Source organism: Stomoxys calcitrans, chromosome 2 (assembly GCF_963082655.1).
Source record: "Stomoxys calcitrans chromosome 2, idStoCalc2.1, whole genome shotgun sequence".
Taxonomy (NCBI): Eukaryota; Metazoa; Arthropoda; class Insecta; order Diptera; family Muscidae; genus Stomoxys; species Stomoxys calcitrans.
Genome location: NC_081553.1, coordinates 218,376,823 through 218,400,985, shown reverse-complemented (window position 1 = coordinate 218,400,985; position 24,163 = coordinate 218,376,823). Strand labels below are relative to the sequence as shown.

Genomic DNA, 24,163 nt, shown 5'->3' with positions numbered 1-24,163 from the left:
CCCGATTTGACTTCTTGAGCGCCTGGAAGCCCCAATTTTTGTCCGATGTGGATGAAATTTCGCACATAGTGTTCTGTTATGATTTCCAATATCTGTACCAAGTTCGGTCTAAATCGGTCTATAACCTTATATAGCTCCCATATAAACCGATCTCCCGATTTGACTTCTTGAGCCCCTGGAAGCAGGAATTTTTGTCCGATTTGGCTGAAATTTTGCATGTAGTGTTCTGTTATGATTTCCAATATCTGTACCAAGTACGGTCTAAATCGGTCTATAACCTGATGTAGCTCCTATATAAACCGATCTACAGATTTGACTTCTTGAGCCCTTACAAGCCGCAATTTTTGTCCGAATTGGCTAAAATTTTGCTCATAGTGTTCTGTTACGACTTCCAACAACTGTGCCAAGTACGATCCAAATCGGTCTATAGCCAGACATAGCTTCCATATTTTAGCACAATTAATGGTGGTGGGTTCCCAAGATTCTGCCCGGCCAAACTTACCACGCTTTTACTTCTTCATTCTGTGCTTTGTAAAAGGCACAACGAAGTGTGGCTGGTTGTAGCTTAATTAAGTTTCATAACTATTTAATCTCCCTCTTTTGGCAAGTATAAAGGAAGAGAAAGAGCCCCCTCTCCACTATCTCTTTCTCTCCTTTCTAAGAACCATTCATTACTATCGAGTTAGTCCCTCTAAATGTTCAAGGCTTATGCGCTTTAAACTTTTATGACCGAAACACACTCTCAGCTGTAAAACTTCCTTGCTGTGGCTATGCAACAACTTTAATAATAACACCAATTGAAAGTTGTGTAGAATAAAACCTCACAGAAAATAAAAATTCAAACTTTAATAACATAATTACAGAAAATAATGCCAACATTTGAAGTTGAGTAACGAATTTTGTTTCAGTGGTCAAGCCAAGCCAAAACAGTGCTGTAGCTAAAGCCAGAGTGGCAAGCCAGCAAGGAGATGCTGGCAATGCCACATTCTCTTCTGCTACTGTCACTGAGAGGAAATGATTTTAATGACTTTTTTTTCATCAAAATAAATTGTGTTGCACTGCTAGAGATGATGTTGCAGTGGAAAGAGGTAAGGGAAAGGGAAACGTTTATTGTTATTATCATTTTTTTTTTTTTTGTTGTGGATTTTTTCTAGGTTTTTTCCTTTATACTACACCCTTCACAAACGGTTGTTTTCACCATTGCTATTGCTGTTCTTGTATGTCTTGCAGGAAGTGGACTTTGGCACCATTATGTGTTGGGCCGATAACAATGTGGGCCAACAAAAGGAGCCCTGTGTCTTTCATTTGATAGCAGCTGGAAAACCTGAAATACCCTCCAATTGTACAGTGGTTAATCAGACCTCTGACTCTTTGGAGGTCTATTGCCTGGAAGGTAAGTTTTAAGGAAAATTATGAAAAAACAAGTAAGAAGGCGTTAAGTTCGGCCGGGCCGAACTTTGGATACCCACCACCTCGGGTATATATGTGAACCACATTTCGTCAAAATCCAGTGAAAAATGCATACCTTATGCCACATAGCAGCTCTATAGATATCATCCGATTTAGACCAAATGCTTATAAGTACAAGTCATTGTTCAACCGAGAGATCGGTCTATATGGCAGCTATTTCTAAATCTGGACCGATCTGAGCCAAATTGAAGACAAATATTGAAGGGCCCAACACAAGTCATTGTCCCAAATTTCGGCGACATCGGACAATAAATGCGCTTTTTATGGGCCCAAAACCTTAAATCGAGAGATCGGTCTATATGGCAGCTATATCCAAATCTGAACCGATCAGGGCCAAATAGAAGAAAGATGTCGAAGGGCCTAAGGCAACTCACTGTCCTAAATTTCAGCAAAATCGGATAATACATGTGGCTTTTATGGGCCTAAGACCATAAATCGGAGGATCGGTCTATATGGCAGCTATATCCAAATTTGGACCGATCTGGGCCAAATTGACGAAGGATGTTGAAGGGCTCAACGCAACTCACTGTCCCAAATTTCAGCAAAATCGGATAATAAATGTGGCTTTTATGGGCCTAAGACCATAAATCGGAGGATCGGTCTATATGCCAGCTATATCCAAATTTGGACCGATCTGAGCCAAATTGACGAAGGATGTCGAAGGACTCAACGCAACTCACTCTCCGAAATTTTAGCAAAATCGGATAATAAATGTGGCTTTTATGGGCCTAAGACCATAAATCGGAGGATCGGTGTATATGGCAGCTATATCCAAATTTGCACCGATCTGAGCCAAATTGACGAAGGATATCGAAGGGCTCAACGCAACTCACTGTCCCAAATTTCAGCGAAATCGGATTATAAATGTGGCTTTTATGGGCTTAAGACCATAAATTGGAGGATCGGTCTATATGGCAGCTATATCCAAATCTGGACCGATCTGGGCCAAATTGACGAAGAATGTTGAAGGGTCCAACACAACTCACTGTGTCAATTTTCATCCAAATCGGTTATAAAATGTGGCTTTTATGGGCCTAAGACCCTAAATCTGAGGATCGGTCTATATGGCAGCTATATCCAAATCTGGACCGATCTGAGCCAAATTGACGAAAGATGTCAAGGGGCCTAACACAACTCACCGTCCCAAATTTCAGCAAAATCGGATAATAAATGTGGCTTTTATGGGCCTAAGACCCCAAATCGGCGGATCGGTCTATATGGGGGCTATATCAAGATATAGTCCGATATAGCCCATCTTCGAACTTAACCTGCTTATGGACAAAAAAATAACCTGTGCAAAATTTCAGCTCAATATCTCTATTTTTAAAGGCTGTAGCGTGATTTCAACAGACAGACGGACAGACGGACAGACGGACGGACATGTCTAGATCGTCTTAGATTTTCACGCTGATCAAGAATATATATACTTTATAGGGTCGGAAATGGATATTTCGATGTGTTGCAAACGGAATGACAAAATGAATATACCCCCATCCTTCGGTGGTGGGTATAAAAACATTAAGTGTTTAATTTGACGTTCCAATATGTGTGTAAAATTTTATAAACATCGGTCCAGATTTAGATATATCTCCCATATATATCTTTCTTCCGATATGGCCTTTATGGGCTGTAGTAGCCACAATGTTGGTCCCATCTTTACAAAATTTTGCAAGAAATGTTTCATGTGACGTGTGCAAAATTTCATAAAAATCGGTTCAGATTTAGATATAGCTATCATATATTACTATATAGCTGCCATATAGACCGATCAGCAGATTTTGGGTTTTACGCGCATTTTTGGCATAGTGAGTTTTTCTAGGTCCGCCGATATCCGATTCAAAAATGGTCCAGATCGGAACATATTTGGATATAGCTGCCACTTAGACCGATCTGCCGATTTTGGGTCTTAGGCCTATAACAGGCGCATTTGTTACCCCGACTTAACCAGAATTTGGGACAGTGAGTTGTATCAAGTTTAATTTGACCCGTCAATATCCGAACCAAAAATGGTCCCGATCGGAATATATTGGTTGCCCAAAAAGTAATTGCGGATTTTTTAAAAGAAAGTAAATGCATTTTTAATGAAACTTAGAATGAACTTTAATCAAATGTACTTTTTTACACTTTTTTTCTAAAGCAAGCTAAAAGTAACAGCTGATAACTGACAGAAGAAAGAATGCAATTACAGAGTCACAAGCTGTGAAAAAATTTGTCAACGCCAACTATATGAAAAATCCGCAATTACTTTTTGGGCAACCCAATATTTGGACATAGCTGTCATATAGACCGACCTGTCGATTTTGGGCCTTAGGCTTATAACTGGAGCATTTATAACCCGACTTTGCTGAAATTTGGAACAGTGAGGTGTATTAGGAGTCCCAACATCTGACCCTTGCAGGGTTCAGGTCGGGCTATATATAGATATAGCTGCCAGGCCATAAAAATGGGCATTTATTCTTCGATTTTGCTGAAATTTGAAACAGCGAGTTGCACTAGGGGCCCCATCAACCGACCCGAATATGGTGTACATCAGACCATATTTACACATAGCTGCCATAAAGACCCATATGACGATTAAGGGTCTTAAGCCTATAACAGGCTCATTTATTACCGGCTTTCGCTGACATTTGCCATAGTAAGTTTTATTAGACCGGTCGATATCCGAACCAAAAATTTGACCAAATCGGACTATATTTGCATGTAGCTGTCATATAGACCGATCTGCCGATTTTGGGTTTTAGGCCTATAACAGGCGCATTTATTACCGGACTTCACTGAAATTTGGAATAGTGACTTGTATCAAGACTCCCATCATATGTCCCCAATAGGGTCCAGATCTGGCTATATTAGATATAGCTTCTATAGAGCCCAACCTTCGGCTTGAGGGTCTAAATACCATAGAAAGCATATTTATTCTCCGATTTTGCTGAAATTTGAAACAGGGAGCTGCTTTAAAGCTCCAAATCGGACCATATTTATATATAGCTGTCATTAAGATCGATCATCCGAATAAGGGCTTAATTACATGAACGGCGCACTTATTACCCAATTTCGCTTAAACTTCGAACTGTTACTTGTATAGAGCTTTTCGGCACCTGAATTAAATATGATTAAGATCGGTGGTGGGTATCAAAAGTTCGGCATGGCCGAACGTTTTACTTGTTATACCCTCCAGATTAGGAGAGAGAAACACTAATTTCGTCATTACGTTTGTAACACCTCAAGACATTCGTGTCTGTCCGCCTTCAGGTGCGTCTGTCCGTCCCTTTGCCTGTCCATCTGTAGGTTTGTCTGTATAGAACTTCTCGGCACCTGAACCAAATATGATTATGGTCGGTGGTGGGTATCAAAAGTTCGGCATGGCAGAACGTTTTACTTGCTATTCCCTCCAGATTAGGATAGAGACACAAATTTCGTTATTCTGTTTGTAATACTTCAAGATATTCGAGTCTGTCCGCCTTCAGGTGCGTCTGTATGTCCCTTTGCCTGTCCGTCTGTCTGTCCGTCTGTGCGTCCGTCTGTCTGTCCGTCTGTCTGTCCATCTGTCTGTCCATCTGTCTGTCCGTCTGTATGTCTGTCCGTCCTTCCGTCTGTCTGTCCGTCCCTATGCCCGTCCGTCTCTCTGTCCGTCAGTCTGTCTATCCGTCTGTCTGTCTGTCCAACCCTCTATCTGTCTGTCTATCAGTCTGTCTGTGCGTCCGTCTGTATGTCTGTCAATCTGTCTATCTGTCCGTCTGTTCATCTGCCTGTCCAGGTGTCTGTCTGTTGAACCCTCTATCCTTCTGTCTCTCCGCCTCTCTTTCCATCTGTCTGTCCGTCCATCTGTCTGTCTGTCAGTGTATCTGTCTGTACGTCTGTTCATCTGCTTTGCAGCTGTCTGTCTGTCCAACTCTCTATCCGTCTGTCTGTTTGTTTAACTGGCTCTCTTTCCGCCTGTCCGTCGGCCTCTTTGTCCGTCTGTCTGTCTGTCTGTCCGTCTGTCTGTCTGTCTGTCCGTCTGTCTGTCTGTCTGTCCGTCTGTCTGTCTGTCCTTCTGTCCGTTTGTCTGTCCATCCATCTGTCCGACTGTCTGTCCGTTTGTCTGTCCATCCATCTGTCCGTCTGTCTGTCTATCTCTCCGTCTGTTTGTCTGTCCGTCTGTCCATCTGCCTGTCCGCCTGCCTGTCCAACCCTCTATCCGCTTATCTGTTTGTTTGTCCGCCTCTCTGTCAGTCCGTCTGTTTGTTCGTCTGTCTGTCTGTTCGCCCGTTTTATAAGCTGATATAGCTCCCATATAAACCGATCTACTGTTTTTACTACATGAGCGTCTAGAGAGCGCAAATCAAATCCAATTTTGTTGAAATTTTGCACAATGACTTTCGCTATGACCTTCATATGTGTCTTATATGGTTTGAATCGATTTATAATCAAGTGCAATTCTTATCCATTATCCTAGGTTAGCAATTCGAGCAAACCTCTTTACATATGCGATCCATGGTGTAGGGTACATAAGATTCGGCCGATGCGAACTCACACCCTTTTGCCGAACTCAGCACACCGTCTGTCCATCTATCCGTACGTCTGTTGTAATCACTCTACAGGCTTCAAAAATTGAGATATTGAACTGAAATTTGGCACAGATACGTCTTATTAATGCACACTGGTTAAGTTCTTGAACGGACCAAATTGGGACCATATTTCGATATAGCTGATATATAGACCGATTTTCCGATAAAGAGTCTAATGCCCATAAATGGTTTATTATACCCTCCACCATAAGATGGGGGGTATACTAATTTCGTCATTCTGTTTGTAACTACTCGAAATATTCGTCTGAGACCCCATAAAGTATATATATTCTTGATCGTCGTGACATTTTATGTCGATCTAGCCATGTCCGTCCGTCTGTCCGTCCGTCCGTCCGTCTGTCTGTCGAAAGCACGCTAACTTCCGAAGGAATAAAGCTAGCCGCTTGAAATTTTGCACAAATACTTCTTATTAGTGTAGGTCAGTTGGTATTGTAAATGGGCCATATCGGTCCATGTTTTGATATAGCTGCCATATAAACCGATCTTGCGTCTTGACTTCTTGAGCTTCTAGAGCGCGCAATTCTTATCCGATTGGAATGAAATTTTGCACGACGTGTTCTGCTATGATATCCAACAACTGCGCCAAGTATAGTTCAAATCGGTCCATAACCTGATATAGCTGCCATATAAACCGATCTTGGGTCTTGACTTCTTGAGCCTCTAGCGTGCGCAATTCTTATGCGATCAGAATGAAATTTTGCACGACGTGTTTTGTTATGATATCCAACAACTGTGCCAAGTATGGTTCAAATCGGTCCATAACCTGATATAGCTACCATATAAACCCATCTTGGGTCTTGACTTCTTGACCCTCTAGAGGGCGCAATTCTTATCCGATTGAAATGAAATTTTGCACGACGTGTTTTGTTATTATATCCAACATTTGTGCCAAGTATGGTTTAAATCGGTTCATAACCTGATATAGCTGCCATATAAACCGATCTTGGGTCTTGACTTCTTGAGCCTCTAGAGGGCGCAATTCTTATCCGATTGGAATGGAATTTCGCACGACGTGTTTTGTTATGATACCCAACAACTGTGCCAAGTATGGTTCAAATCGGTCCATAACCTGATATAGCTACCATATAAACCCATCTTGGGTCTTGACTTCTTGACCCTCTAGAGGGCGCAATTCTTATCCGATTGAAATGAAATTTTGCACGACGTGTTTTGTTATTATATCCAACATTTGTGCCAAGTATGGTTTAAATCGGTTCATAACCTGATATAGCTGTCATTTAAACCGATCTTGGGTCTTGACTTCTTGATCCTCTAGAGGGCACAATTCTTATCCGATTTGAATGAATCGAAGTATTTCGTTATGATATCCAACAACTGTGCCAAGTACGGTTGAAATCGGTCCATAACCTGATATAGCTGTCATATAAACAGATCTGGGGATTTGACTTCTTGAGCTTCTCGAGGGCGCAATTCCTATCCGATTTGGCTGAAATTTTGTACGATGGATCCTCTCATGACCATCAACAAACGTGTTTATTATGGTCTGAATCGGTCTATAGCCCGATACAGCTCCCATATAAATCGTTCTCTCTATTTTACTTCGTGAGCCCCAAAGGGCGCAAATCTCATTCGAATTGGCTGACATTTTACACAGGTCTCCAACATATAATTTAATTGTGGTCCAAACCGGACCATATCTTGATATCGCTCTAATAGAAGAGCAAATCTTTTCTTATATCCTTTTTTTTCCTAAGAAGAGATGCCGGGAAAAGAACTCGACAAATGCGATCCATGGTGGAGGGTATATAAGATTCGGCCCGGCCGAACTTAGCACGCTTTTACTTGTTTTTCATTCGATTTTGTTGAAATTTGAAACAGAGAGTAGTTTTAGGCCTCCTCACATAGGACCCAAATATGGTTCAGTTCGGACTATATTTAGATATAGCTGCCATATAGACCGATCTCCCGATAAAGGGTCTGAAGCCCATAAAAGGTTTATATTTTAACCGATTTCGCTGAAATTTTAAACAGTGAGTAGTTTTAGGCTTTCCGACAACTGACCCGAATATGGTTCAGATCAGTCTATATTTAGATATAGCTGCCATACAGACCGATCTTCCGAAAAAAGGGTCTGAAGCCCATTAAAGCCCTATTTATTACCCGATTTCGCTGAAATTTGAAACAGTGAGTAGTTTGAGGCTTCCCGACAACTGAACCGAATATGATAAAAATAGGACTGTATTTAGATATAGCTGTCATATACACCGATATGCCGGTTAAGGGTCTGAAGCTCATAAAAGCTTTATTTATTACCCGATTTTGTTGAAATATGAAAAACAAAATTCAACAGTGGCTTATATTATAAGACCACTCAATCTCCGTGCCGAATTTGGGTGCATAAGTTATCCAATTTTCACCGGATTGTGACGAAATGGGATTTACATATATACCCGAGGTGGTGGGTATCCGGCCGGGCCGAACTAAATGCCTTTTTACTTGTTGTTTTTTAATTCCATTTTAATAAATTTTCCTTTCATAATAAAGAGTTTTATGTTTTTTTTTTCAGCAAATAGTTCATATAAAAACCTAATGGTTTTATTTTAATTTTACCTAGTCTTTTTTGCTTACATTCTACCATTTCGAAGAATTTACTGCCATTTAATTTTGATTGGCAAATAAAACTTTAATTGACTTAAATATTTTGATTGTAATACCCATAATACTCGTAGCAATAAAACTACACAATCTATATGGTGAAGGGCATAAATAATTTTTAGAAATATTTTAAAATTATGTGTATCCATTGCTCTTAATATCAAACGAGATCAAAATTCCAAATTTAACACAAGTAGACATTCAATTATGTTGCATTTACTGGAATAAGCAAAAGTAATGCACAGTTTCCATAACTTTTTTTTCAGATTTTTTTCTAAGACCTTCTTCTTGGCCACTTGTCCATGAATGTAATTCATTGCCATATACAAGTCTTCTACCACAAATTTGTATGATTTAAATGTTGCGTGATATGAGCAAATTATAATTCCCTTGATTCAAAATGTCTATTATGCCGCAACAGCGTCTGTTTTTTTTTCTCTAAATTTTAATGAATTTTTAACACCAGAGCTATTGTCACACACGAGCATAAACAGCTGCAGCAACAACAGCAGTATCAACAACTACAACAATATTGACCTTAACAACAAAAGCCACGAAAATTGCGATATCTGACATTCTATTAAATACTTGAATATACAGCATAGCATACACAGACACCCACACAAAGGAATTTTATTAGCCCATATTTTGTATCGCCTGAGTCTTACTTAGAGCATCTTAATCTGAGGAGAGTGAGAGTGAGAGTGCGAGCGAGGGGGTATTGAAGGTATTCAAAGAGGCCTAAGGGTATTTCTAGTGACATTAGAGTGATGGTGTGTGAGGTGTGTATCACACAATAAGTGTGCGTGGCCTCGAGAGTATTATGTGTGTGTGCAACAACAAGTGCGAATGCCAAAGCCACGATGTTGATGTTGATGTTTGTGATGATGATGATGGTGGCAAGGGTTTTCAAAAGAAAAATCAAGTCAACAGCAGCAGCAACAGCAACAACGAAATAACTTGACAAACTGAAATTGATTGCATGATAGAAAATGCCAATCAACATGTATTCAATTCAAGAGTTTTTTCCTTCATTTCCTTTACTTTCACTTTTTTTGTCGATTTTCTCATATTGTTGTTGTTGTTTGCTTTTTTTGCTTCTATAATATACTTGACAATTCTTTTGTGTGGGCTGAAGCTGCTTGTGTATTGCATGCCTGTGTTGCTTATGATGGTGGTGGTGGTGGTGGTATACCCTGTAAGTGAGTGGAAATTAGAGGACATCATTGTTGGTGCTGTTTTGCGAGAGAAAAAAAGGTCACCATATGCTTAACACTAAAAATGCTTTTTGCAATTCTTTGTTTATTATAGATATGGGTGCCGAAGTGCTAGTGCTGAAGCTATTGTTGTCATTGTCGTTTTGTCATCATCACTATCTGTGTACATTTATGAACTTGAGTTGTAATTGTTGTAGTTGTTGCAATTATAATCACTGTCTGCGTGGTGTTAGTATACGGACTTATAAAGACTTTAGAGACAAAAGGGTGAATCCCTATTCAGTTTGAAGCTTTGTTTGAAGCGTTGTACAAAAGTTTGGGAAGATTGGTCAATAAATGCACTTGCAGTGGGTCTAGCAGAGAAAATCGGGCGATATATATTTATGTGAGCTATTCCTAAATCTGAACAGATTTCTATGAAATTCACCAGTAACATCGAGAGTCATAAGAAAATCCTTCCTGCAAAATTTCGAGTGAATCGGTTAACTAATGACCACTTTACTGCTGTATTACTGCAAATCGGACGAACATATATATGGGAGCTATATCCAAATCTGAATCGATTTATCTGAAATTCACCTATAATATCGAAAATCATAGGAGAATCGTTCATGTCGAATTTGGAGAGAATCGGTTAACAAATGACAATTTTATTGCAGTATTACTGCAAATCGGACGAACATATATATATGGGAGCCATATCTAAATCTGAACCGATTTCTACAAAATTCACCAGTAATATCGAGAGTCATAAGAAAATCCTTCCTGCAAAATTTCGAGTGAATAGGTTAACTAATGACCACTTTATTGCTGTATTACTGCAAATCGGACGAACATATATATGGGATCTATATCCAAATCTGAACCGATTTCTACAAAATTCACCAGTAATATTGAGAGTCATAAGAAAATCCTTCTTGCCAAATTTCGACAGAATCGGTTAATAAATGACTATTTTACTGCATTATTACTGAAAATCGGACGAACATATATATGGAAGCTATATCCAAATCTGAACCGATTTTTTTCCAATTTAATAGGCTTTGTCTCTGGGTCGAAAAACATGCCCATACCAAATTTGAAGACGATCGGATGAAAATTGCGACCTGTAGTTTGTACACAAATTAACATGGACAGACGGACGGACAGACAAACAGACAGACGGACATAGCTAAATCGAATCAGAAAGTGATTCTGAATCAATCGGTATACTTATCAATGGGTCTATCCCTCCTCGTTGTGGGTGTTACAAACTAATTCACTAAGTTATAATACCCTGTACTACAGTAGTGGTGTACAATTAAAAGCGTGCTAAGTTCGGCCGGGCCGAATCTTATATACCCTCCACCATGGATCGCATTTGTCGAGTTCTTTTCCCGGCATCTTTTCTTAGGCAAAAAAAGGAGAAAAGAAAAGATTTGCTTTGCTGTGAGAGCAATATCAAGATATGGTCCGGTTCGGACCACAATTAAATTATATGTTGGAGACCTGTCTAAAATGTCAGCCAATTCGAATAAGAATTGCACCCTTTGGGGGCTCAGGAAGTAAAATAGAGAGATCGATTTATATGGGAGCTGAATCAGGCTATAGACCGATTCAGACCAAAATAAACACGTATGTTGATGATCATAAGAGGATCCGTCGTACAAAATTCCAGCCAAATCGGATAGAAATTGCGTTCTCTAGAAGCTCAAAAAGCCAAGATCCCAGATCGGTTTATATGACAGCTATATCAGGTTATGGACCGATTTGAACCTTATTTGACACAGTTGTTGGAAGTCATAACAAAACACGCCTTGCAAAATTTCATTCGAATCGTATAAGAATTGCGCCCTCTAGTGGCTCAAGAAGTCAAGATTCAAGATCGGTTTATATGGCAGCTGTATCAGGTTATTGACCAATTTAAACCATACTTAGCACAGTTGTTGGAAGTCATAGCAAAATACGTTGTGCAAAATTTCATTCCAATCGGATAAGAATTGCGCCCTCTAGAGGTTCAAGAAGTGAAGACCCAAGATCGGTTTATATGGCAGCTATGTCCGGTTATGAACCGATTTGAATCTAAATCCCTTTTCCCTTCCGATATCGAAAAATTATATAGCCTATGTTTCCTTCCAGACCACCCTACACAATATGCGAAAATTTCGAGAAAATCGGTTTTGCTCTTTTTCAGTCCATACGGAACAAACAAATCCCATATATCCGTAATTGGCTAGTGTGCCATTTTGGGCGTTTTTGTGGGTGTGGGGTGACCCCCTATACTTCGACATGAATTTGTATGCCAGATTCGTTATATACTCCCGCATGTTTTTCATTTGATACCCATATTGTCCTTATGGGTCCACTTTTGATTTTGGGTGGTGTTTTTGGGGTAACGGTGGAGGGTCCGCCCTCTTCCTTTATCAATGAATTATAAAGCCTAACCCCTGACCATATTCGTAATCTACTCCTGAATACTTTTTATTTTAGTCCCATATTGTTATGATCGTCATATAAGCCTACCTTTTATTTTGAAATTCGTACTCTACTCTTGAATAACTTTCATTTGAATCTCATATTGTCCCGATCGGTCCACTTTTATTTTTGGGTAGTACTTTTGGGGTAAGGGGGAGGGTCCGCCCCCTCTTGTTATCAAAAAAGATTCGACCCGGCCGAACATATCACGCTTTTACTTGCTTGTTTTTTAGTTGAATCAATGCTACATGGACCTCATACTGATTAGGTGGTTAACATTTTTTACCAACTTCAGAGATTGGTTCTGCAGTAACCGGGTCACTACCACTATCGGATACTAGCAGCTGGGAAAAATTTTCTTTCCATATCCCAAGCACACTAACTCTATTAGTTACCAGATTCCCTTCTTTGGTTCTGCAGTAGCAGGTGCCAGTACCAGAGCCTTCGATACTTTAGTTTATTGCAAATTTTGCCCATAAACATTACACTAAGGAACAGGAGCAAACTCTCACCTATCAATGAGTGCAGTCCGATTCAAGTTTAAGCTTAATGATAAGGGGCCTCCTTTTTATAGCCGAGTCCGAAAAGCGTGCCGCAGTGTGACACCTCTTCGGAGAGACGTTTTACATGGCATATTACCTCACAAATGTTGCCAGCATTAGGAGGGGAAAGCCATCGCTGAAAATGTTTTCCGATGGTCTCGCCAGGATTCGAACCCAGGCGTTCAGCGTCATAGGCGGACATGCTAACCTCTGCGCTACGGTGGCCTTTTCTTTATGCAGACGCAAATTTGCCTATGAATATTCCATTAACTAACAGCTACAAACTTCTCACATATCAATGGGTGTCGATTCGAGTTTAACCTCAATGTTTATGGCTCTAATTTTTATAGCCGAGTCCTTATGGCGTGCCGCAATGCGACACCTTTTAGGGAGAAGTTTTTACAGGAGGGGATATCCACCGTTGGAAAATTTTCCTGAAGTTCTCCGGACATGCTATCCTCTGCGCTACAATGCCATTCTCTTTAGTTTTTTATTTATAACGAGGTGTTGCTGTGCTTTCGCGACTGTGTGATTTGGTGCTGCGTATGACGTGGCCTGGCACCTGCCTTGCCCATGTTGATGCAGCGGTGTTTGCCCATTGTTGGTTCCCTTAGCTGTTGTGGTTGTGTTCGGTCACCCGTGAGGGTGGCCGCGTTGATTGTAAAGTCCCATGTTGATGCTGATATATGTGGCGTAGCCCGTGAGGGCTGCCGTGTCCTATGTTTGTTGCATACTTTTGTATGCTGGCTTGAGGTCGGCTTAGGGCGATTTTTTCTCATCCAGGTGACCAGTCCGGAACTGTTTGGGGTTCAATTGGTAGAAGTCTTTTAAGGCCACGAAGTCTGACCGGAGACTTTAATCTGGTACCACGGGTGTCAGGAGCCCCTGGAACTTTGGTTCCAGCCTGACAATGGTGAGACCCCAGTGGGGAGCAACGTGGTGGCTGTGGTTTGTACCCAAATCGCGGGTAGAGCATAAGCTTGGCGTGGAGTTGCGTTTTCAACCGGGTGCCGTGACCCATAGATCGGAAGGAGTTTTAGGTAGTGCTCCGCTCCTAACCAAGGAATTGAACACGTCCAAATACGTAAGATCAAATTGGTACTCATGTGTGGGTTACCACATGTGGGGGCGTTGGCAGATGCATTGTATTCACCCCTGGGACCTGGGCCTTGCAGGTTTGGGCCGTGATGGCAGGTATCTGCGTAAAACTCGACATTCGTGACCAATGTCGTCGCTCATACTCACTGTTCATTGTCCTCTTCATTCTGCGGTATAGCCTCTTTTTATACCAAACATCGAAGGTTGGGGGTGTATTCATTTTGTCATTCCGTTTGCAATATATCGAAATATCCATCTCCGACCCTATAAAGTATATATATTCTTGATCAGCGTAAAAATCTAACACGATCCAGACATGTCCGTCCGTCTGTCCGTTGAAATCACGCTACAGTCTTTAAAAATAGAGATATTGAGCTGAAAATTTGCACCTATACTTTCTTTGTCAATAAGCAGGTTTAGTTCGAAGATGGACTATATCGGACTATATCTTGATATAGCCCCTATTTAGAGCGATCCGCCGATTTAGGGTCTAAGGCCCATAAAAGCCACATTTATTAACCGATTTTGCTGAAATTTGGGACAGTGAGTTGTGTTAGGCCCTTCGACTTTGTTCGTTAATTTGGCCCAGATCGGTTCAGATTTGGATATAGTTGCCATATAGACCGATTTCTTGATTTATGGTTTTGGGCCCATAAAATGCTCATTTATTGTTCGATGTCGCCGAAATTCGGGACAGTGAGTTAAATTAAGCCCCTTGACATACTTCTGCAACATCGCCCAGATCGGTCCACACTTGGATATAGCTGCCATATAGACCGATATCTAGGTTTTATGTTTTAGGGCCATAAAAGACGCATTTATTCTCCGATATCTCTGAAATTTGAGACAGTGAGTTTGGTTAGACTCTTCGACGTCCTTCTTCAATTTTGCCTAGATCGGTCCAGATTTGAATATAGCTGCCATATAGACCGATCTTTCGATTTAAAGTTTTGTGCCCATAAAAGAGGCATTTATTGTCCGATTTCGCCGAAATTTGGGATAGTGCTTTGTATTATGCTCTTCGACATGTTCATGCAACTTGGCCCAAATCGGTCCAGATTTGGATATAGCTGCCATGTAGACCGATATCTCTATTTAAAGTCTTGGCCCCATAAAAGGCGCATTTATAATCCGATTTCACTGAAATTTGACACAGTGACTTATGTTAGGCTTTTCGACATCCATGTCGTATATAGTTCAGATTGGTTTATTTTTAGATATAGCTAGTGTACTTATTAGTATATGGTCCAAATCGGAACCTAAAAATTTTGATATTTTCATATGGGACATAAGGTATGAAATTTTCACCGAATTTTGATGAAAGGTGGTTTACATATATACCCGAGGTGGTGGGTATCCAAAGTTCGGCCCGGCCGAACATAACGCCTTTTTGCATGTTCTCTCTGTACCTCTCCTCCCATACTTCATCTCCTATACCGCCTAGCCACTGATTGCAGGGTTACTCTGTATGCCGAATTCTTGGCTTCTATACCATCTTGACACCATGGCCAATATTGACCACCATACTAAACATAGACTTTTCAATATCTAAATTGGTACAATCTCATCTGCCTTTTTAATATTAGCCTCAAAGTCAGAAAGCAACATCTGAAATGGCCAACGTATTTAAACAAATATCGAATTTATTTTTGGAAGGCATTTCTGACAGCACACAATATTGCCATATTAGTTCTCAGAACTTTATTAAAATTGGAACTCACACATCCCATTCGCAACATATGTGTCATAGCCTTAAAGACAAATCTATTACATATTTCAAAATATTTCATACAACAAGTAGCCCTTTAGACTTATTACCATACGAATGTCTCAAAAATTCCCAGTAATATTATTTCACATTCATCTTTTGCTTATTGACTTCATACATATATCAATAAACCAATTCCAATCTCAATTAGAAAGCAATAACTGCAAAAGAAATTTCTAGGTAGCCTTTTGAAACATAAATAGGCATAAAACAAAATTTAATTTATTTTCTCTCAAAGCGAAATAAGCCTAGAACGTACTGACTGATATGAAATTTCTGTAAAGAATACCAAAAAAAAAAAAAATGTATTTACTTTCATGGCAGCCCGAAATGCCATGCTTTGCAAAGGCTAGGCTGGACATGTTGGTTCACTCCTGTGACGTCAATCAATGTGAGCATTTACAAAGGCACTTGAAGTCTTTACTGTATTGGAAATGTTTTTAATATCTCTAAATTAAATTGTGAATTTTTTCATTAATTAAAACTTTATTTGCCAATCAATAGTAAATCTCTATAAATTCTTTGCTGAAATCCAATTAAGTCTAGAATGTAATATTTGCTGCTTTTTAGATTTTCTATAAATAGATGTATACAAATATTGATAAATTCTTTACCGAAAAAAATGTAAATTGATAATAATAGACAGCAATTCAATGTGGATATATGTGTGTGTGAAAGCCATGGTTGCGTATGAGTGTTTGTCACATATTTACATTAGTCATACGCACCCCAGCTAAACAAGGAAGCAAATATTTTTAAGGGCACTAATAGGGGTTGTGATTGAGGTTAAGCGATACCAAGTAGCGGTTCTGAGCGACTTGACTTGCTAAAAATCAGGTCGATCTTGGCTCTTCTCCATCATCAAAAACTTCGGATAAAAAATAAAGTTTTTATGGGCATTAGACCCTTTATCGCAAAATCGGTCTATATAGCAGCTATATCCAAATATGCTCCGATTTGGCACGTTCAAGAACTTAACAAGCGTCCATCAAAAAAACGTATCTGTGCCAATTGTCAGCTCAATATCTCAATTTCAAAAGCCTGTAGAGTGATTTCAACAGACAGACGGATGGACAGACGGACGGACGGACAGACACAAGGACATCGGTAAATCGTCTTAGAATTTTACGACGATCCGAAATATGTGTACTTTGTAGAATCGGAAATTGATATTTCGAAGTGTTGCAAACGGAATGACTAAATGTGCTGTGGTGTGTATAAAAACGTGTCAAAGGTGCTTGGCTAGCAACCCGCTCTTGGGGGATGGCCTTATGGTTTTTTTTTTGGTGCAAGAGAGTGTGAATGAGTCCTTCAGGTTCGTCCAAGTACTCTTAACGGATCCGAACAACCTTGGCAGCATTAATAAAAGACGGAAACTGAATGCATTTTAGATGTAAAGCAAACATACTACGGGCTTCGGTTGAGTTCACACTGTACGGATGATAAAAATGTTCCTCTGTTGGAATACAGTACCGAGTTATTGTCCGTGGTTGAGAATGCGATAAGGGAAGTCCGGGTTGGGAATTAGTTTGAAATTTACTAGTCAACAGGACCGAATGGTGTACTGGATCCGCCGATTTAGGGTCCTACGCCCGTAAAAGCCACATTTATTATCCGATTTTGCAGAAATTTGGAACAGTGAGTTGTGTTAGGCCCATCAACATTATTCTTTTATTTGATGCAGATCGGCAGTTCGGTGCAGATTTGGATATAGCTGCCATATAGACTGTTCTCTCGATTTAAGGTTTTGGGAACATAAAAGGTACATTTATTGTCCTATGTCACCGAATTTTGGAACAGTGTGTTGTGTTAAGCCCCTTGATGTATTTAAATATGGCAAAGATGTGTGCAGATTTGGATATAGCTGCCATATGGACCGATTTCTCGATTTAAGGTTTTGGGCCCGTAAAAGGCGCACTTATTTTGCGATGTCGCCGAAATTTGGGACATCAAGTTAAGTTTGGCCCTTCGATATACTTCTTCAAACGGACAAATATTACCGACTGCAGGGGTTGAAGATGTCAAATCGGGAAATCGGGTTATGTGGGAGCTATGTCAGGTTATAGGCCGAGTTCAACCATAGTAAACACAGTTGTTGGAAGTCATAATCGAACACTACATGTAAAATTGTAGCCAAATCGGACAAAAACTGCAGCTTCCAAGGGATCAAGATGCCAAATCTAGAGATTGGGTTATATGGTAGCTATATCAGGTTAAAGACCGATTTCAACCATACTTGTCACGGGAGGGACGGATGGTCGGACGGACGGACATGGCTAAATTGACTCAAAATGTACAGACGATCAAGTATAGATATTCTTTAGGGGGTCGCAGATCAATATTTCGAGGTGCTATAAACGAAATGACTAGGTTTGTATACCCTCTATCCTATTGGGAGGGGATCTATATTTCGGGGTGTTACAAACGGAATGACTAGGTTTGTATACCCGCAATCCTATTGTGGTGGGTATAAAATATATATTGGAAACATTATTGGCTTTCAAATACTGAAATGCTTTGTGAAGCCTTCAGCCATTGTGAGGCATTCTGGTTTTAGCCTTTGTGAGGACTTTAGAATTTGTGGGGCCTTCAGACATGTACAACTTCTCTACGAAGAACTGTTCGTTAGCAGCAAGCCATATAGCCATGATTTTGATATGGAGGTCACCCATAAATATACCCTACACCACTACTGTGGTACAGGGTATTACAATTTAGTGCATTTGTTTGTAACACCCAAAAAGAAGAGAGATAGATAGAGACTGATAGCGATCGACTCAGAATCTCTTTTTGATTCGATTTAGTTGTGTCCGTCTGTCTGACTGTCTGTCCATGTTAATTTGGGTACAAACTATAGGAAGCAGTTTTTATCCGATCGTCTTTAAATATGGTATGGGCATGTTTTTCCGCCTAGAGACGAAGCCTTTTGAAATTGGAAAAAAATCGGTTCAATTTAATATATAGCTTCCATATATTTGTTCGTCCGATTTGAAGTAATAATGCAATAAAATTATCATTTGGTAACCGATTCTCTCGACATTTGGCAGAAACGATTTTCTTATGACTCTCTACATTACTGGTGAATTTCAATGAAATCGGTTCTGATTTGGATATAGCTTCCATATATATGTTCGTCCGATTTGCAGTAATACACCAAAAAAATGGTTATTTGTCAACCGATTTCCCGAAATTTGGCAGGAAAGGTTGTTTTATGACTCTCGACATAACAAGTGAATTTCATAGAAATCGGTTCAGATTTGGATATAGCTCCCATATATATGTTCATCTGGTTTGCAGTAATAATGCAATAAAATGGTTATTTGTTAACCGATTCTCTCGAAATTTGGCAGGAAGGATTTTCTTATGACTCCCAACATTACAAGTGAATTTCAATAAAATCGGTTGAGATTTGGATACAGCTCTCATATATATATATCGCCAGATTTTCACTACTAGAGTAACAGCAAGCGGATTTATTGACCCATCTTGGCAAAATGTTGTACAACGCTTTCCTCGACGATTTCCACAATATCTGAAAAGTTTACTTGAAATCGGTTCAGATATAGATATAGCTCCCATACATATGTTCATCAGATTTGGACTACTAGTGCAATAAAGTGCTCACTGTAACTCTCAAAACATATTTGCTCCAAATTTTATACGGATTGTTTAATAACCCATCTGAAAACATCCGCCGAGGTCCATCAAAATTGATTTAAAATTAGATATAGCACCCACTTTGTACCTATAGTGTAGATGTAGGGTATAATAAAGTCGACACCGCCCGACTTTTGCATTTCCTTACTGGTTATAATAAAGCCTGAGTCCCAAAGCTCTTATCGACATTTAAGAAGTATGACTGCTGTTGATTAAAACAAGTAAAAGCGTGCTAAGTTCGGCCGGGCCGAATCTTATAAACCCTCCACAATGGATCGCATTTGTCGAGTTGTTTCACGGTATCTCTTTTTAGACAAACAAAGGATATAAGGAAGGAATTGCTTTGCTAATTGAATTGACTTTACTTTCTTTTAAAAAATCCGTAATTACTTTTTGGGCAACCCAATAATTACGCCCTCTTGATGCTCAAGAAGTCAAGATCCTGGATCGGTTTATATGGCAACTATATCTGGTTATAGACCGATTTGAACCATATTTGGCACAGTTGTTGGAAATCATAACGAAATACCTCATGCAAAATTTCAGCCAAATTATATAGGAATTGCGCCCTCTAGTCGGTCAAGAAATCAAGACCCCAGATTGGGTTATATGACAGCTATATCAGGTTATGAACTGATTTAAACCAGACTTGGCACAGTTGTTGGAAATCATAACAAAATACGTCATGGGAAATTTCAGCTAAATCGGATAAGAATTGCGCCCTCTGGAGGCTCAAGAATTCAAGACCCCAGATGGGTTTATATGACAACTATATCATGTTATGGACCGATTTGAACCATACTCGGCACAGTTGTTGTAAATCAGAACAAAACACCTGGTGCAAAATTTCAGTCAAATCGGATAAGAATTGCGTCCTCTAGTAGCCCAAGAAGTCAAGATCCCAGATCGGTTTATATGGCAGCTATATCGAAACATGGACCTATATGGCCCATTTACAATTCCAACCAACAAACTGTTACAAGAAATATTTGTAGAAAATTTCAAGCGAATAGCTTTACTCCTTCGAAAGTTAGTGTGCTTTCGACAGACAGACGGACGGACGGACGGAAGGACGGACAGATGGAAGGACATGGCTAGTTCGACTTAAAAAGTCATGACGATAAAGAATATATCTACTTTATGGGACGAATATTTCGGGGAATTACATACAGAATGACGAAATTAGTATACCCCCATCCTTCGGTGGTGGGTATAAAAATGAATATATGGTGAAAAGTTAAGAGATCTTGCAAAGTAGTTACAATCAGTACTGTATGCTACTATATATTCGATTCGGTTGTAATTTTTCTCTTTCCGCAATAAAATCTCACGAAATCCTTTTTATACCCTCCACCATAAGATGGGGGGTATACTAATTTCGTCATTCTGTTTGTAACTACTCAAAATATTCGTCTGAGACCCCATAAAGTATATATATTCTTGATCGTCGTGAAATTTTATGTCGATCTAGGCATGTCCGTCCGTCTGTCCGTCCGTCCGTCCGTCTGTCCGTCCGTCCGTCCGTCTGTCTGTCGAAAGCACGCTAACTTTCGAAGGAGTAAAGCTAGCCGCTTGAAATTTTGCACAAATACTTCTTATTAATGTAGGTCGGTTGGTATTGTAAATGGGCCATATCGGTCCATGTTTTGATATAGCTGCCACATAAACCGATCTTGGGTCTTGACTTCTTGAGCCTCTAGAGTGCGCATTTCTTATCCGATTGCGATGAAATTTTTCACGACGTGTTTCGTTATTATATCCAACAACTGTGTCAAGTATTGTTCAAATCGGTTTATAACCTGATATAGCTGCCATATAAACCGATCTGGGGTCTTGACTTCTTGAGCCTCTAGAGTGCGCAATTCTTATCCGATTGGAATGAAATTTTGCACGACGTGTTTTGTTATGATATTCAACAACTGTGCTAAGTATGGTTCAAATCGGTTCATAACCTGATATAGCTGCCATATAAACCGATATTGGGTCTTGAATTCTTGAGCCTCTAGAGGGCGCAATTCTTATCCGATTGGAATGAAATTTGGCACGACGCCTTTTGTTATGAATTCCAACAACTGTGCCAAGTATGGTTTAAATCGGTCTATAACCTGATATAGCTGTCATATGAACCGATCTTGGGTCTTGACTTCTTGAGCTTCCAGAGGGCGCAATTCGTATCCGATTTGAATGAATTTTTGCGCGAAGTATTTTGTTATGATACTCAACAACTGTGCCAAGTATGGTTCAAATCGGTTCATAACCTGATATAGCTGCCATATAAACCGATCTGGGATCTTGACTTCTTGAGCCTATAGAGGTCGCAATTATTATCCGATTTGTCTGAAATTTTGTACGACGGATCCTCTCATGACCATACACATATGGTTTATTATGGTCTGAATCGGTCTATAGCCCGATACAGCTCCCATATGAATCGATCTCCGTTTTTTACTTCTTGAGCCCCAAAGGGCGCAATTCTTATTCGAATTGGCTGACATTTTACACAGGTCTCCAACATATAATTTAATTGTGGTCCAAACGAACCACATTTTAATATCGCTCTAATAGTAGAGAAAATCTTTTCTTATATCCTCTTTTGCCTAACAAGAGATGACGGGAAAAGAACTCGACAAATGCGATCCATGGTGGAGGGTATATAAGATTCGGCCCGGCCGAACTTAACGCCTTTTTACTTGTTTTTCATTATTTTAATGGTTTTCTTCTTCTTCTTTTCAGGTTTTGATGGTGGCTTACGCCAATGGTTCCTGCTGGAAATATTCGATCAACAAACTGCCACTCTGCAGGCCAACATATCATCCAAATATCCAGTGATCAGTGTTACTGGCCTAGATTCGGGGCGTTTTTTCAAAATCTTTATGTATGCCATCAATGTAAAGGGACGCAGTGATCCGGTGCTGCTTGAAGGTTATACGCTCAAAGCAGCTGAAAAGCAAACAGGTAAGGCACGAAAATTTTAGAAATTTTAAAACTTTACCTCAAAAAATTTTATGCTAAAGAAAAACTTTTTTTTGATACTCTTTGCTTTAAAAATCCTCTGGTCTTCTTCTTTTTTTGGCATTTTGTTTCAAGTTATTTCCCAAGGTGTTGACAACATGATGCTGGACTCATTTAAACCACTTCACCCCCCCCTTTCCCCTGCCCCCAAGCCCAATATGCAAAACAAAGCATTCGAAAACGAAGTTCCAAATTCTTGGCGTTAATAAAAACTCATAAAAATTTGTTAGACATTCTTCTTCATTGGCCTTTTCTGTTGTACGCCGCCGCCGCCGTTGTTCATCTTTCGTCAAGTTTCGTTTACTGCCTTGCTGAAATAATTTTGTTTAAAAACAATTTTTTTCTTCATGTCCTTAAGGGGCCACGAGTAGCAACTTGGCTTAAGCCTAGCGACTGCTTGCCGACCGACCAGTGCGTTTAGGGGGGATACAAATTCCCCAGCATTACTTTATGATTTTTTCGTTTCGCCATAACCTTTGGATTTTCTCTTTTATTCTAAGGAATTTCTGCAGGCAACAAGAAAAAAAGTGGCAATAGCACACACTTACCCACACACATAGTGACAGGGCGTATGCATTTTGAAGAAAAGGCGCTTTTTTTCGTTTAACAAACTCAATGAGTTCTCACTGGCTGCTGGGTACGTTTTTGTTTTCTTTTCTCTCTCTTTTGCCTTGCATACAATTTAAAATTATGAATATTTCATGAGTTATGTCAAAGTAAACGAGAAGAAAATAAAATATGTTAAATAATATTTTATTTACATATCAATTGCTCTGCAGCCCACACATTCTACCGCCCAACCGGTTTAAACTGCCTAGCTACCCCACCCCCTTTGGGTTTGGAGGGAAATTTGTCATTGACTGCCTTGAAAAGTAAAGATATTTAAATTATCAGTCATGGAACTACCCCAACGGCCGATTCATTTCACCGTGATTTTCCTAAAGGGAATTGGTAAGCCTCCCATCACTTGCCTTTAGAATTCCATGGGGGAATCTTTTTTTGGTTACACAAAATTGTCTTTTTCTTGTTTATTGATTTTGAGTCAAAGACTTTTAAATGTTTTTCTGCTTTCTTTTCAACATTTTTTGTTTATTCTTCCCCAGTCAAAGTAAATGCAATTTCATAGCCAACAACAACAACAACACAACCCATCTCATTAAGTGTTTGCTTTAATTATTTCCCAACCTCAAATATCTTTGGCAATTAGGCATTGAAAATTTGTCCAAAAAAAAGCTTACTTTTTATTACTTCCACCCCCTTTCCTACACCCTCGGCCCAACAAGTAAAGCTCAAAAGATTGAAAAGCAAATGCCAAAAATATTCATTTCCTGCGATTTTATACACCAAAACCAAAAGAGGGAGAAAGAAAAAAACACCATTAAGAAAATTACAAAATCTTAAAAGATATTTATTTTCTTAGACTTTGCCCATTTCAGTGGAAACTTTTTTCTATGGTCTATGGCAAAAGAAAATGCACAAGTTTTAATTTGTCCCATTTGCTTGCAGCTCTCGCAATTTAAATGGCATAAAGACAGCATCGTTTTCTTATAACATTTTGTTGCTGAAACAAAACATGCCATAAAATTATGCAGAATGTGTTTTGGGTTTTTGAAAAAAAAAAAAAAAAAAAAAAAAAAATATATAAATTTTGCCACTGGTTGCGAATGAGTGATTTGAATGTATTCAAATAAATCATACGCACTCATGTCTACGAATAATTGAATGTGTATGTAATCAATTACAGATTTTTTTGAAACATTT

At 39.4% G+C, this 24,163-nt stretch overlaps 1 protein-coding gene across 1 annotated transcript in view; it reads left to right on the top strand.

Moving 5' to 3' along the window:
- The window catches only part of LOC106093703 (hemicentin-1), a gene marked incomplete in the record, with an annotated part of 778,578 nt that overhangs the window by 729,679 nt on the left and 24,736 nt on the right, over positions 1 to 24,163 (top strand). Inside the window, 2 exon segments of the mRNA XM_059361772.1 lie at positions 1,231 to 1,393; positions 22,124 to 22,345. Coding sequence (XP_059217755.1) covers positions 1,231 to 1,393; positions 22,124 to 22,345 — 385 coding nt within the window.